The sequence below is a fragment of the Cornus florida genome, unplaced genomic scaffold (genome assembly GCF_030987335.1).
Source record: "Cornus florida cultivar Cherokee Brave unplaced genomic scaffold, ASM3098733v1 CherokeeBrave_3.0.0_Hap2_Chr04, whole genome shotgun sequence".
Taxonomy (NCBI): domain Eukaryota; kingdom Viridiplantae; phylum Streptophyta; class Magnoliopsida; order Cornales; family Cornaceae; genus Cornus; species Cornus florida.
The window spans coordinates 76,792,783-76,809,837 of record NW_026775574.1 but is presented as its reverse complement, the minus strand read 5'-3'; the positions used below and the strand labels follow the sequence as shown (position 1 = coordinate 76,809,837).

General features: G+C 33.7%; 1 protein-coding gene and 1 long non-coding RNA gene across 2 annotated transcripts; both read left to right on the top strand.

Moving 5' to 3' along the window:
- Positions 1 to 999: 999 nt before the first annotated feature.
- On the top strand, positions 1,000 to 8,071 carry LOC132303575 (uncharacterized). The gene is made up of 3 exons (XR_009481287.1): positions 1,000 to 1,108; positions 1,407 to 1,467; positions 7,776 to 8,071. It is a non-coding gene; the product is annotated as an uncharacterized LOC132303575 (long non-coding RNA).
- Positions 8,072 to 10,995: 2,924 nt separating this feature from the next.
- LOC132303574 (probable calcium-binding protein CML18) lies at positions 10,996 to 14,552 on the top strand. Its single transcript, XM_059800872.1, has 2 exons — positions 10,996 to 12,065; positions 14,201 to 14,552. Exon 1 carries the CDS (start codon positions 11,557 to 11,559, stop codon positions 12,046 to 12,048), a length of 492 nt encoding a protein of 163 aa, XP_059656855.1. The 5' UTR covers positions 10,996 to 11,556; the 3' UTR covers positions 12,049 to 12,065; positions 14,201 to 14,552.
- The last annotated feature ends 2,503 nt before the right edge of the window (positions 14,553 to 17,055 follow it).

The following is a 17,055-nucleotide window of genomic DNA, read 5'->3' as shown; positions in this document are numbered from 1 at the left end:
TTTTGGGTTCTTTGTTCTTGTTGCCACTGAAAAGTAACAATGAATCAGAAAGTAAAGAATACAATTGTAAACCTTACATAGCAGTCACACAATCCATATTTCTCTTGTTCAAACTTGCAAGAAAATCCAAGGTTGAAATTGGAGACACAACATTAGATAAGGAAAGGTTATGACACCAAACTAAATATAATAGTAGTGGTGGTGGTGGTATAATATGAATTGAAAGTCTTTCCGAATTAAAATCGGGGGAAAATTAGTTTGATTAATGGTCATTCATTCCAATAAAAGCCTCCTTTCTCCCAGTTCTATATGTTCTTTTTTCTTTTGGGTTTCCTATTTCATACTATATTGAGCAAAACTTGAGGCACTAAGAGAGAGAACAAAAAATAAAAATAAAAATAAAAATAAAAAATAAAAAATAAAATAAAATTATCCTATTATTTTGAAAGTAACAAGCAATTACTCTTACATGAGACTATAAAATTAATTTATTATTTATTATTATTATTTGGGTAAAGTGCAAAAAAAACTTTTCTATATAAAAATGTATTAAAAAAAATATTCCTACTATTTAGTATGTGCATATCAATTCTTAAATTGATCCCTAATCTCTCTTACCTTACCTTTAAGAAGTGAATCAATATTTTTTTATTGGGGCAAATTGCATAAAACCGCTTTAAATTTTTGGCAAGAAACATCCCAGCAAAAAAAAGTTGACATAAAACTCCCCTAATTATACAATTTGTTGCAAAGTGGTATTATAATGACTAAAATACTCCTTAATACAAATTTAATAAATTGGTGCCTCTTACTGTTAAATTAAAATTAATGAAGCATAATGTTAATAAAAATAATAATAATAATGGTGCTCAAACTAATGGATTGTATTTTTATGCTTCTTAGGATTGGATTAGATGTTGTGAATGTGGCTACTGGGCTAGACTTGCAATAGAAATGAAAAAAGAGTGGGGTGTGGGATGAGCGGCCCAAAGACAATGAGCTCCCTTTTTATCGTTTGGGCCACCGATAAGGGAGAGAAAGAAATACAGTGAAAAAATTAGAAAGGGGACGAATAGAATAGAAGAGAAGCAAATTCGGAGGGGTTAAGGTTTGATTTCGTTACTTGTTCTTCTCCATCTGTTTTTTATTTTTATCATTAAACTTCTTACATATACAGGGGAGAAGTTAAGGTATTGTTCTCTTGCGTGCTAGGGTTTTCAGAAGAATTGGTTGTCAAAGTTTTATTTATCCCCTTGTTTACGAATCACTGGTTGATTTAGAATCCATTTTGATTTAATAAAATGCCTCCTCCTCTTTTGGTTTTAGCAAATATTTGCCCCCCCCTTTTTTTTTTTTATGTCATACAATTTCATTTGTATAATAAATAAATAAATTGTTTGTTTCAGATGACCGTCGTCAGGAGGATATGTGAAAGGGTTTTTAAAATGCCGTTGGCTGCTAGAATGAGTAATTCGCTCTCCACCTTCCCTTCCCTGTTTTATTTAATTGGGTTCCGATTTTCACTAAGTAATTTTGTTTTCTTACTGCATCACTTATTTATCCGACCGCTGCTGTTGCTTGTTGTACTGTTGGCGCTCTATATACGTTGGCGTATGTTTCAATCCCTTCTTCACATCTCAATTGACTAGTTTAGATTGCTCTTTATACCCAATTTATTATTTTGTTGTGTTTTTGAAAAATGTGTCTTTCTCTTTCAACAAATTTTATATTTTGATGATCTCCACTTTTTTTTTTTTTTTTCTTTTTTTTTTTTAATTTATTGTATTTTACCACTTTTTTGGTTGCTGCAATCCTATAGTAGCACTGTTTTTCTTTGTTTTCACCTTGATTCAAGTTATTAATGGTTGAAGTTTCTTTGTTAATGATTCATGTGTTACTTTTGTGATTGTCATTTGGATTTAATCTTTTACTACTCTAATGGTATGCAATAGATTTGGATTTCTATTGGTTTCTCTTTTATATCATCTAAAGGTGCTTGTTAAATAATCAATGATATATTTGGACCATTTATTTATAGCTTTTTTTTTTTTTTTTTTTTATAAGTAAAATGTATTTAGAAGCCGTTCAAAAGAGGAACGCGTCCCAAGAGTTGTACACAAAGCAAAAAAAAGAAAGTGGAAAAGACCGATGAGCTCAAAGAGCCCAAAAAATCCACAATTTCCACAATAGATGAATAATTTCTCCCCCAACCCCAACAAAAAAAGGGTACAAATAATAGAAATTTTCAATGTCTCAATGGAGGATTCCTTTCCATCAAAAGATTTTCTATTCCGCTCTTTCCAAAGACTCCACCAAATACAAAGGGGAGTCACTCTCCAAAAATCTCTAACTTGCATCCCCATCCGATGGCCCCTTCAAATGTCCATCAACTCCCTAGGGGTCCGGGGCATGACCCAATGGACACCAAACAAACCAAAAATGAGACTCCAATAGTCATGGGCCACAGGACAATGCACAATGCAACAAAAGGTGATCCACAGACTCTCCATCAATCATGCAAAGACAGCACCGATTGTCAATGATATGTCGTCTCTTCCTCAAATTGTCCAAAGTCAGAATTTTACTTCAAGCTGCGGTCCACACAAAAAAGGCCACCCTAAGAGGTGCCTTTGACAACCACACTGTCTTCCACGGGAATGTAGAACCGTGAAACCCAGAGAGACAAAAAAAGAAGGACCAGACCTGAAACATCCCCTGCGCAGAAGGCACCCAAGTCAAGGAATCCGCACCAGTGCCCTCCATCTCCTGTTTATACAAGAGAGCCAACAAATTAGTGACATCATCCAACTCTCAATCCTGAAAGGATCGCCGGAACTGCACATCCCAAGACAACCTACTGTATTGTTGGCGGCTTGTATTAATACTTGTACTCATATAATGTTTGTAGTTTCTATATGCCTATATCTAAGAGTCATGTTGGAACAATTGTAGTTTTTTTGCATAATGTGTCTTACATCTTAATTTGTTTTGTTTTTATTACATGGGAATTAAAGTGATGGGCTGGATCGGAGACAAACTGTTCGTCTCTTCCCTTGAAACTTGAATATCTCTTTGCTACTGCGTTCCTATGTATCTTTATAATATTTTGAATCTATTTTACGGTTGACCGTTGGACTTTCTACTTCGACTGTGGTTTACATATTCCTGCTTGGCAACCAACATGTGATGTGATGTAGGACAATTTTATTAGGGTTTATATTATGTTTTGTTTCCTGTAAAATTTAAGAAGCTTAATTTTAGTAGTCATGGAATACGACAATGATGAAACATAACTTGTAACCATTATCACCGATTGTTTTTCAAATTCCATTCCTTCTGGCACACCCTGAATAAAGACCCATTCCACCCTTTTCCTGAATCTTCCATTCTTCCTGCTCTGATTGTACCTCGATAACCAACCCATAAAGGTGGGGAACATGGAGTCTTTCGTTGTCTTCTTTTTCATTGATTGAGTTTCCTGAAAATCCAAACTTTTCCAAACCCAGAAAACAGACGGAATTACCTTTAATTATACTTCTTCTGGTTGATCCACACCATACTCTATTCTCGTAAGATGATATACACTACTAGCTAACAGTTCTGTCGGTTCCTCTATAGATTTGCAATTTTCCCCTTAACCCCAGGCAAAATCAATTATCTCTCTGAAATTACACTTTAGCTTTTATTGCGCCTTCTTTGACTCTACCATAGACTACTAGTCTACTATTCTTCCTTTTTTGATGTTGTGCACTCTGATTTTTTTTGATAAGTGATGTTGTGCACTCTGATTTGGTCATTGAAACTTTCGATTTGCCCGTTGCCCAAAGTTTCCACGAACTTTGAAGTGAAGTGCCCTTTGCTACCTTTATTGATTCATCATCAGAGTTAAAATTGAGCATTATTAAGTGGGTCATGATCACCTGTTACAAGATTTTGAGTAGGAACTTGGGCCGCCACTCTTTTGGGATAAAGGCAATGATTCATAGGAGAGGGAAATTTATGAAGTGGGAAGTGTTGGATACTGTGGGCACTTCAGGGGGTATCTCAGTGATGTGGGATAGAAGATTGGGTGTTCAGGGTGGATGTTTGTTGAGGGAGGTTCTCGTTGTCCTGTGCTTTTATTATGGAGGAGGATGTGTTAGGTTGGGCTTTTTTCGGTGTGCATGGTCAGTTGGAGGATGGTGAGAGATATAATCCTTTGGGAAAAGATTGGTTCTTTTCGGGGGCATTGGTCTCTTCCGTGGTGTATGGGCAAGGATAGTCCCTTGCAATCTCTCCGTACCCTCCTTACCTCTAACGAGAACATCATCATATTGAAACAGAAATAAAGGGGGTGTTTGGAGAGGGTATAATGGCACTGGCACCCCATTGGCCAACAATACTGGGAGGGAAAATACCACAGATGCTTCACAAGATGTCAAATCTGTTTAGATTTTCAAGAATGAAAAATGAGATAATGGGTGGTTCTTGAAGGAGATAATATGTAAGTTTTGTTCTCTCCTACCTCCTTTTCCATACAAACAAGTGGACCTCTTATTGGCTTGGTAAGGCACCTCCTCCATTGGATTTGGAAGGGCCAAGGATGAGGCATGTGTTCGATTTTTGAAGGATCTTGAATTGACTACGTGTTAAAAGAACAAACAACCTCTTTCCCTTTATTTTATGTGTTTCTCTTTCTTTTAAGAACAAACAACCTCTTTTTTCTTTTTTTTCGTCTTCTTTTTGGTAGGTAAGTTACACATCCAGTGTAGCTTGCTGTAAGCTTAGTTTACTGAGTTGTTGATCTAGGTTCCCACCTAGAAATGGTTCCTTCCATTTTAAACTTCATTCATTATTATTTACTGGCCATGCTACTCTCACATCTTTTAGTGTTGGCCCCGTAAAAACGTAGAATTTTAAAGCTGCAAGACTATTCTAATTATGTTCTTTTATGTATATATTATTATTTAAATTACAAAGTGCGTGGGGTCATTTTTTTTATATTGCTTTATTCTATATTAAAATTTCATTTTTACTCCAAAAATGTATAAAAGTTCTCACATTAAACACGAACTCTTACATTATACCTAAACTCTTCTATTTTATTTTAAAAACTCGACAAACTCTTCTATTTTATTTTAACAAACACAATTGATAAACAAATAATATTTCATTAAATATTCAATCCAATATTTATCTTAATTTTCCTTACTTAAAAACTTAATTTTACTAGTTATCTTACATTTCCTTACTCAAAACTGTATTTTAGTAGTTATCTTAAATTTCCTTACTCAAAACTGAATTTTAAATCTTACCTATCAAAAAAGAAAAAAAAAACTGAATTTTTAATTTTACAAGACTATTCTACTTGTGTTCTTTACATCATCAACAACATTGCCTTATTTCCGTATTAATAGGGTCGGCCACATGAATTCTCTATCTCCATTCCTTTCTAACACTCGCCATATCTCACGTTATTTTGGTCTCCCTCTCCTTTTACTTTTTATACAAATTAAACTTCCTCTTCTAATCGGTGCATGTATAGGTCTCCGTTTTATGTTCCCAAACCATCAAAGCCTACACCCTCATATTTTCCGTTAACAGGTACCACACCTTTTTATTGCGCACCCTTAAAAATTACATTAAACAATGTAACGCTCTTTTGTATCTTCTTTTTTTTTTTTTAATCTAAATTTCCTTTTATTTTTTTGTCATATTTTTTTTCCCAATTCTTATGCACGTCTTGTCTATAAATACATGCATATCTTACTTATGAAAAATAAATAAACACATGTATATCATAAAGGTCCATGAACAAAAAAAGATATGTAGTCAGGGTTGATGAGGCTCCTATTTGGGCACTTAAGTTCTCCATTCTTAGTGCCTTATATATTTTTTATTTTTATTTTTTTTGGGGGGGGGGGGGGTGTTAATGGGTTTTATTCAAATGTAGTGGGGATTTCGTGGGTTAATGGGTTTTGCAAATTTACGGTAGGATGCTTCCATTTGGAATGTCCGGTTTTGTGTCATGTGTCCCATGCATTCTTCAGCCTTCTCGTAGCGTTGACACGTGTAAGACTACGTTTCTCCTTAATTTGTAGCCTGAGGAGTGGAATTTGTGGTGCATCATGTGGTGCATCATGTTGCACGCTCCTAGCCACGTTCTGGACCTGCAGATGGAAATGACCATGACCTTCCATCTATCTTTTGCTCAGCTTTCTTAGGTAAATGCTCCATGTACTTCGACCACTTGCTGATTTTCAGCAACTTCCTAGTTGACTCCTAAAGATTTATCCATAGTTTTTGATTTGGAGCAACTTCCTTGGTGGATCCTAGAATTTATCCTTGTTTCCTTGTATGGTGAGATGTTTTCTTGATTTTAGGCAACTGATATGGCAAGTGAGTATATTCTGACCGTGACTCGTTTCTCTCTACAGTAGACAGAGTTAACTTTCCACTCTAGTCTTCCTTGGATGCTATCCTCTCTACTTGTCATGTGGCAATTGAACACTTGGGTTCCATAGTATTGTGCCACGTATAGCTCTCTCTGGGCGGTCGGCGTCTTGTCGAATCCCTTTTTTGCTTGACTTAGTCTTCAAAGACACGTGGCAACATCTAAGTGGTCTTTTGACTTCAATTCTTAATGTTTTGGTGGACTCTCCCTTTTCCTCTGGACAACCAAGTGTCACATTTCTGTTGGCAGTTGACATTGGAATACGCTTTGGCATGGAACTCTCCACATTTCATCTTCTTGTTGTTCCACAATTTTATGTTTTCCTTTTCTTCGTGGACTTTGCTATAGGTGATCCATCTCTCTTTCATGGCCACACGTCAAGCTCTAACTGGCCATTAGCATAAGAATTCGTTGTAGCTCAACTTCCATTTGGTGTATCTGACGTGAGAGAATCCATACTGGTATTTCTAAGGAAGCTGAAGAAGTAGCTAAATCCATCTGTTGGGAAGTGATGGAAATCTTGGATCTTCGACTTCAGGGTTTGTTGAATTTGCTTTATAGTCCTTGATCTCCAATGTTTTGGAATGCTTCAATTTATTGAAACTTGGTCCTTGCTGTGTTCTCAGTAGGGTTATGCCCCTACTTTATCCCTTAAAATTTTCCGAACTTGCCTGGGAAAAAAAATAATAATTCGTTGTAGCAAGTTCTATTGGAACCTACAACGTGTCACTTTCGGATTTGTGTAACAACTGAAAATTAGGGTGTAAACAACATTATGAACTAATTTTTTCTCCTTGACAAGCTTTATTCTCCTGCTCTGCCGAATTGAGATGAGAAATTGAATCTTATGCCTAAATTTGGCCATGGAGCACCAACCACTTAAATTGATCCGTATGTGAGGTTTGGTGCGTTCTAGTTGTTTTTTGCCACAAGGCATCAACCCTTTAAGTGGGCCGATAGTGCTCGAGGAGATGCACTTGATACGACTTGGGCACACTTCTCATGAAGTACTTTAGCAACATTTAATGTTAGATCGATGACATTCTTTATGTTGGCATCCATTTTATAAAAGATTGTACACCTTAAGGATTTGGATATTACACCAGTTTCATTTACTAGTAAGTTAGAGTTCCATCTTTGATAGTACCATTTTTATTTCATGATGTTTGTCTTCTTTTTTCTTTTTCTTTTTTAAATATAATAGAATTGATGTTAAAAAGTATTGTGATCGTTATATGTTATATCTTTGTTTTTCGTTTTTGCTGATAAAACGTGACTAAAAATTATGTCTAGGTTTCTGTTATGGTTACTGTCTAATTGATGTTAAGGCTTCTTTTCAGAGATGAATTCAGGGGAGAGATGTCAGCGGAGTATCTACTGCTGGAATATAATGAGAAGCAAAAAAGGGCTATGTTTGAGGTTCTACGGGCAAGATATGGTGATGAGCACTAGACACAAGGTTGACAACTTATGGAGGACTAGTAGTATAACTTTCTTAAAGTTTTTGTTAGAAATTGTCTGCAGGTGGGGGTTAATGTTGATAGATTATGGAGGACTGGTAATGTTACTTTCTTTTGTGCTTGGAAGGAAGTGGTGAGGAAAGAAAATAGGAAGGAAATAACAAATTTTCTTTGCTACATAAAGTCATTTATATAATAATATATATATATATATATATTCTTGTTAATATGCAATATTTTATTCTTAAATAAAAACAAAATTATATACTACTTTCAAAAATCTATGGTATAGTATTTTCAAAGCCATATTTGGAATAGAAGCATTTACACCCCTCTTTTCACACACTCACTCTCTCCCACATGTTTTATTGCACATAGAAAAAGAAGTTAATTTGAAAATAATGAATTTATGTGAAATCAGTAATGTAAAAAGTCTAATGATGAACCATAAACCACACAGTACCCAACCATGGTCTACAAGTACCTTGACAAAAGTGGTTATTTTATGAACCAAGCTTTATTCATTTAGGCCTTAGGAACTACTCCTTTTTTTTTTTTTTTTTTTTTTTTTTTTTTTTTTTTTTAATGACAAGATCATTGAATTTATTAATGCACCATTTTTTCATTTTTAATGTTATAATTACTCTTTATACAACTTTATTTTTACCTTCTTTACTATTTTATTTTATTTTACTTTTTTCCTAATTTATTTATTTATTTTGTACAATTGCAAGATTTATTTATTCAACAAAGTAATTTTTTTTTTCAGTCTTGTCGAAAGAGATAATTTTTTCTTTTTTTTTTTTCTCTTGTCAAGAGAGATAATTTATTCAGTAGAGATAATTTATTTTTTTAATTATCTTTTTTTTGTAATTTTTTTTTCTCTTTTTTTTTTGTAATTTTTTTTTTAATGGTTGCTTTTTATTATTTTGTTCTAGTCAAAAGAGGCAATTTATTCAACATATTTTTTTTTGTCCCGTAAAATATATATATATATATATATATATATATATATATATATATATATATATATATATTATTTTATTTTATTTTTTATTTTTTATTTTTTATTTTTTTGTCTTGTCAAGGGAGACCTAAAATATTGAAGATTGGAGATAAGGAGATGAAATTGAAAGGGCATTTGTGTTATTTAAAAAGTACAGTAATAATTATTTATTTGCAAAGTTAAGGTTAAAATTGCCATTTCATTTAAGATTAAAGTACAAACCGTGAAAAGTGGAATAAATTTTTTCTAATTCTAAATCTAATCTATTATTCACATCAAAACTCTTTTGATTAATGTTGTGTTCCGTAGGAAGGAAAGAAGATGCGTGGAGAGAAATTAGGAAGGAAGGATCTTTGTTCGGTAAAAATGATACAAGAAAGAAAGGAAAATACGAAGGATGACATTCATTCTTTACAAATTTTTATTCACCAAAAAATGGGCCGAGGGGTGGACTATTATAAAAATTTAAAATTAAATACTATAATCAAACAAAGGTTTAAATTACAATACTTTAAATATTATTGAATATAAGGGTAAAAACAATTAAGGTTTTCTTTTTACTTTTTACTTAAGGAACATAGTAAATTATGAATTATGAATTTATTCTCTTCTCTTCTATTTAACCAAATGGAAAAAAAAAAAAAAAAAAAAAAAAAAAAAAAAAAAAATACACAATCTCTTTCTTAGAGATGTTTTATTCATCATTTCTTCTCTCCATTCCATCCAATTTTTTTCTTTCCTACATAATTTTATTGTAAAATTGCTATTTAGGGAAGACTTAGTAATACAATAAAAGTGGGTTTATTTATATTATTACTAAATATTCTTTTTATTGAATCCTTTTCTAATTAGATTTTCTTGGGACTAAATATTCCTTTTATTGAATCATTTTCTAATTAGGTTTTCTTCCGTAGTTGAATTTTTTAATATTATATATTTATATTAATCCTTTTCTAATTAGATTTTGTTCGGTTTAATATTTTAATATTATATATTTATAGTAGTTAAACTTGAAAAGAAAATCTAAATAAATCTAATTACAAAATAAATTAATATATGCATGGCATAGATATAGAATACATATATACATATACATATATATATATATATATATATATATATATAAGTATATAAATTATTTGTTATGATTTAAAGAGAGAGAGAGGAATAATAATAATAATAATACCAGACAATGACAACTTTATTAATGGACTGTAAACTAATCTTCTTTCTATTTATTTTTCTTATATTATTTATAGATTTGTTATAAAAAAATGTACATTAAAAATGCACCGGAAAAAAATATTGTAATTATTTTATTTATTTATTAAATTTAACTTTATATTACTATTTGGCCTCCCAACTGAATTTTTTTTGGCTTGACTCTGCCTGCATGCGTTTCATATAATTACCTTCTCATCTGAATTCAATATAGGAAAATAACTCTCTAATACTCTTCCCACCGAAACTCGCAAAACCACCACCAAAATAATTTATGAGATAGAGATGAGGATGGTTCCAAAGAGTGAGGTGGCGGTTAAGAGATAAGGATGGCATAAGTGATAAATGATAATCGTATATGATAGCTGAGAATATAGGATAAACAATATTTGGATTTAAAGGTGGATTATTCACTTGTAATGTTGACAAAAAAAATAAAAATAAATAATAATAATAATAAAATAATAATAAATTGTAATGAGAGAAAATGCTAAAATTTTGAGGATAATTTTGTCTTTAAAATAAATATGCTTTCTTATTTACTACAAAATCAGAAATTGTCTTGTGCAACTCCATCGAATTGCATTACCCTAGGAATAATCGAGGATTGTTTGGAACACACGTAGCCAGTTGTACCAAAATGAACAAAAAGCAACCGTAGATAGCTACTTCCTCAACGGTTATATCAAATTTAAAAAACAGTTGAAAAAGTCTGAAAAGACGTGCCTGTTTCACGGAACTCGCGCCTCTTTTGCCGCCACATTTGGAACTTTCTCGGGAAAAAAAAACCGAGAAAATAAAAGGAAATAAAATTAGGGTCAGCGTTCCAATTCCTTATCCTATCAATTCGTTGCCGGTCGTGATGGTATTGACTACTAAACAAATGCTGATTACAAATAAATATTTATTTTCCTCACCCAATTCAATATTTACACCACTACAAAACTCTCTCTCTCTCTCTCAACTACGTGTTCTTCATCCCACAGACGACAAAGACTCGTCAATTCCAATTTTGTTGCTCAATCCGATCCGAATAGTGCGTCAATTTTGCTCAGATCCATCGAAATTGGAGCAATTACAAAGTCCAAGCACGCCTCAGATCTTGCTCTCAGAGGAAATGGGGGCACGAATCGGAATGTTTGTTGGGTATTGAATTTACAGAGTGATTGGAAGAAAAGAAAGAAAATAAACAAAACCCATCTTCTTGAATCGGCTGCAAAAGGGGGAAAAATGTTAAAGATTTCCGAGAAAGTGAGAGAAACCCAATTTTCTGTCCGTCCAAACATCAAGCTGAAAGAAGAGCGATGGTACAAAATGGTGGAAATATAGAGAATTAGATATAGATTTTAGATATATATATATATATATAGAGAGAGAGAGAGAGAGAGCGAGAGAGAGAGAGAGAGAGGGGTATTGGAGAAGGGTCTGAAGCTAACATGAGCAGCAGAGAACCGGTGAAGTTGGACGATGAGCAGATCGCCGAGCTGCGAGAAATTTTCCGATCATTTGATCGGAACAACGATGGGAGTCTGACCCAGCTCGAGCTCGGATCGTTACTCCGGTCGCTCGGGCTAAAACCAAGCCCGGACCAACTCGAGACACTGATACAGAAGGCCGACACGAACAGCAATGGTCTGATTGAGTTTTCGGAGTTCGTGGCGCTGGTGGCGCCGGATCTTCTTCCGGCCAAGTCGCCGTACACTGAGGAGCAGCTGAGGCAGCTTTTTCGGATGTTTGATCGGGATGGAAATGGGTATATCACGGCTGCGGAGTTGGCCCACTCCATGGCCAAGCTCGGACACGCCCTGACAGCGGAGGAGCTCACCGAGATGATCAAGGAAGCCGACATGGATGGGGATGGCCGGATCAGCTTTCAGGAGTTCGCGCAGGCGATTACTTCGGCTGCTTTTGACAATTCTTGGGCTTGAGGTTTGGCAATTCTCAGGTGTGTATACAATTTGAACTATTGAATGTTTATTTTGAAATTCTATTTGGCATATGATAGTTTTGTAATAAGGGTTCAGTGTTTAACAATTCAATATGAAAAGGGTGTTGATTTTGAAGTTCTATACACCATTTGGGGCTGTGATATGAATGATGATTTTCATAGATTATGTCTTGTGTTCTTTTGGGTATTAAAATTTCAAGAAAGTAGGAACTTTTGAATGAGTAATAGAGAATTATTGCATACGATTAGACAAAGTCGATGAATCATCCATTTTTGGTCAATTTTAAACCAACTGTCAAAACAACTTATTGATCAGATTCTATAGTGCTATGAAATTGATAGAGATAAGGAATTTACTAATCACAGTATGCTATATGAAGGTCTTGGTTAGGAGACTAGAACAATTGGGCAGAATCTAGTAGTCAGAATAGGATGGTTGTGTAATCAGATTATATAGTATTTATGAAAAAGGTGTTGGTTTTGATGATTTGTGTCCAATTTGGTGATGATTTATATGCAATTTGGGGGTTGATCTAAATTATTAATCTTCATAGACTACGTCTTGTGTTCTTTTGGATTGTAGGAACTTTTTATGGTTAATCACACATTAAACAAAGGGAACACAGATGAAAACATTCATTTCTGGTCTGAAAGTACCATGAAATCTCTAGAGGAGAGTAATTTGAAATTATTTTTTCTACTGATCACAATGGATTGTCTGATGGGCCTACTAAGACTAGAACAGTTGATCGTTCACGTCTCGGGTGGTTGTGTAGTGGAAGAATAAGGATCCCAACCTAACCTTTTTCCAAAAGGTAGAACACTGGTTTCCCACAGAACATCTTCTTGGCTTTCTAACTGCCAAGAGACTAGGTCAACTGAAAGGGGAAAAAGCTTTTATTTCGACAAACACTAGATTAAGTATATGTTTATTTCGACGAGCTTTTATGTTGCTTAATGAGGTTTATCAATGTACTCTAAAGAATCATCGTCATCGTCATCATCATTCCTGCCTTTATCCTGTACCAACCAATAGATGGCTACGTGTGATTCTCTTTTTCCATCCCAGAATCTATCAAAGGGGATTTGACAAAATTTTACGATCATCCGTCTTCTCTGACACCAAACCCACCTCTTTTTGTATCCTCCCTTGGGTGCCTGCAAAGGGAGAGTGAGTTAACCTAATTATACCATATCTACCACCACAATGGTAGCTAATTTTCAACCTAATTAACCAGGTACCTTCTAGCGATGATTTCTGCACTTCATAACCAAGTTGCTTGTTTAGTAACTGTGACTCTGTCATGATTAAAATAAGTATATCTAAACTATTGCCAAGATGAAGCCCTGATTCTTTGTTGCTAGAACAAAATATGTGTGTGCGCGCGCGCCCGCGTGCATTTCGAACATCATCTGAAGAACCCTTTCCAGTCACCACAGAAGGCCTTATGTCTGTTGTACCCTTCAAATTTCAGTCTTGTGATGATTGATATTTTAAATGATCTGCACTAATCATTCTTTTCTATTGTGCAAGAGTTAGAATCTTGTTATGTCCCAGTCTGCATACACCATATAACTATATCATATTACTCATGGATTATGTTTCATTTACAGTTTTATGAAAAATTAATTCCGCCCTATAAATTGTTTTATAAATATTTAACAGCCATCTGTTAGATTAGTGGTTTCATTAATAAAAAAAAATATTTATCTTTCTACGGACATCAGAAGCACGGACCTAGTTCATGACCAATGGGGGTGGATGGATTTTTTTTTATAAATTTACATTATTATCTATAGTTTTAATTAAAATTTCAAAAATGCCCCCCCTTAATTTTTTTAACATGCCCCCCTTCACATTTTTACCTCACAGATTTCTCCACTGGATTTTTTTTTAATTTATATTATTACCTAAAGTTTAGTTAAAATTTCAAAAATTCCCCCACTCAATTTATAAAATGGCCCACTTCACAAATTTTTTTTTTATTCTTCGACAATGCCCCCTCAAAAAAATTCCTGGGTCCGTCACTGATTAGAAGAACAATTGTGCATGGTTAACCAATTTTCTCTAAAATAAATTGCTCGAGAAACAAATATCTGAAATTCTATATGTACAATTTTGTTGTGTGCAGGACCTACTGGTTAGACAATGGTTTAAGAAGACGGAGATAACAATTTAATGAGCACAATGGAGAAGTCTAACAATGCAAGAGCAGATTCAACTCATCCAAAAGCTACTACTCTTCCTATTGAGAGCAAAGTGTTTCATTTTGTAACCCTTTTTCTCAGTGTGAAAGTGAGGTTTTTCTTTCATGAAAATCTGAATATTTACTCGGTCTGTGTGTATTTAATTTTCTTCAAACTACACCTTTTTCATCCCTAGGTTAAAAAGTACACCCTTTATTTTGAGGTTTTCATTTTTTACTGGCGTCACATTCATCAATGAAAACAAGTTAAACAACTCATTTGGCATCATAATTTTGTTTGTTTGCTTTGTTTGGAACAAAATTCTTTGGGATTTGGATTTAGAATGGAAAAATGAATTTATGTGTTTGGAATAAAATGAAATTTTGATAAACAAATATAATTTTGTTCCAGTTTACCTTATAAATATGTAAATGCCTCGATAGCCCAGTGTGTATATATATGTATATTTTTAACCCAGTGTGTTTATATATGTATATAAATAGATGGAAATGCTGCAGTACTCAACTAGAGTAATTTTCCCGGTAAACTATAGAGTTTCAACCTGCAGTAGCATAAAGTATTGGAATCCATAAAATCCCAAACCTTTTAAAATTCCAGGAAAAAAATTCTACTTATTGGTGTGGAACATCTCGCCTATTTATCCCGATTAACTTATACGAGTGAATGTAGACAACATCATGATGTCACGATGATATAAGTCTCACATAAAATTAGTCGAATGTGTTTGTGTGTCTGACTTTGCTTAGTGTGACTTTGCTTTACACTAAGCATCAGGTCAAAGGTCCGAGAAATGTGGGCCTGTGGAGCCGCTTGGCCCAAGCCCAGTCGGTCTTTTTATCGGTTAACAGGCTTCCCGAGCCTAACTGCCAATTACCAAGTGTTGGCCCAACCTAATGGACCCAGCAGGCAGAGGGCTTGCCTGAGTAGCAGCCCAGGCCACAGCAGTCATATCATATGAGACAAAAAAACAGTCCCTTATCCAACAGCATAGTTTCATATGTCCAAAACATGATTCGCCCGAAATTGACCGGTTCATAACAGATTTGACTAAATCTAATTCGGTTCTTGCTGATTTATCAACGAGAACTAAATACACAAAAGAACCAATAGGATCGTGATAGAACTGGCCGGTTCTTCGAAGAGTGGTAGGTTTGGGTAAGAACAAGATAAGTCGATCGGTTCGGACTTCTAACACTTGATACTTCAAACAAAAAAAAAAAAAAAAAAAAAAAGGTCAAAAACTATTTAATAATTTCTCTAAAAATTTGATTAAGACACTATCCATTAGACTTAGTGTTTAATTAAATTTATATATAATAAACGCTATCACTTTTTTTGAACTTTAATTTTTAATAAAAGCCTCTTTAATAACGACAGAGAGTTAAAATATAAATAGGTCACTAGGCGTTTTAAAGTGGTCTTCAAAAATTCAATAAAAATCACTAAAAACTCAATTTTATGGAATAATGTTGTAAAAAACTAGCTTATTTGTACATTTTGCAAGAGATTTTTTTTAAAGAAAAACTACTATCCAGAAAAGTTTTGTGATGTGGGCTTGAATCACTTACTTTTGAATGTATTACGAGATTTTTAAGACATTATCTATATAATTTGAATATAACATGGATGCAAATTTGAATAAACCACTGAAGCCAAACTTTGGTTGAAGTTTAAATTAATTTTTCTTCAATTCCAATTTCGAGGCACCATTCACCAATTCCATAATACGGAATTTTAATATATTTCAAAACAATGGTTTTCCTTTCATGTGTACAAAGATTAATAAATTATCTATTACTCGATTGATTTAATCTGTGAGAAAAACATCTTTTAAAACTCAAAGGCATTCTTTGACAAAATAATTGTGGATTGGAAGGCGTACATCTAAAAAAATGCACAAAAACACAAATAAATAAATAAATAATTACCAAAATGGGATAACCGAGCTCAAAATTATGACTATAAAGTTCGTCACAAAAAAAAAAAAAAAAAAAAAAACAAAACGTCAAGGTTAAATTGGTTCGTAATATCAGTTATCGTCGGTTGCAGTGTAATGAACTCGGTTAGTGTAAATTGACCGATACGGGTCGCGTTTCGAACTTGAAAAAAGTCAAGTATCGGACGATACGGCGAACCATGTAATAATGTGCTATTACAAAAATAATTATCTATCGATGTCAATATTACTCAAAAACATTTATCTAACCACGCCAGATTAGGAGGATTAGGATGGTGTATTTTCAATTAACTACTTTGTTAAAAGTCACAAAAATAGTAGACCTCAAGCTCACAAAAGTATTGGAAAATTTTAATTGTACCTGGAACGTAAATGGTGCTTCCTCCAATCTCCTTGTGGATAGCAAGGCAGACATGAACAAGTTTCCTAGTATTCAAGTCTCACTCATAGCTTTCAAGTTTCCTAGTATGGAGAGATGATCGACATTCTAAGTCCGGTTCTTATCAAGGTACAGTAAAAATACAAAACAATTTGAAAAATCATTTGGTCCACAGTCGATTTTCTGTTTTCAGAATTTTTGAAAACAGTGCTTAGAGAATTAAACCAAACAGGTCTGACACTTCTAGAGGTATTAAGTAGGTGTTCTTGAAGTCTCTGCCAAAAATCTGAAAGACTTGGTCATATAATGAAAATAGTTCAAGTAATCCACCTACATAAAGATGTCTTTAACCATCTGCTCACAACCCAGTTAAATGGAGCTAGGTACTTCTCAAGCTTGGAAAAGCTAAGCAATTGGGAACACATCAAGTCAAAATGTTTTGA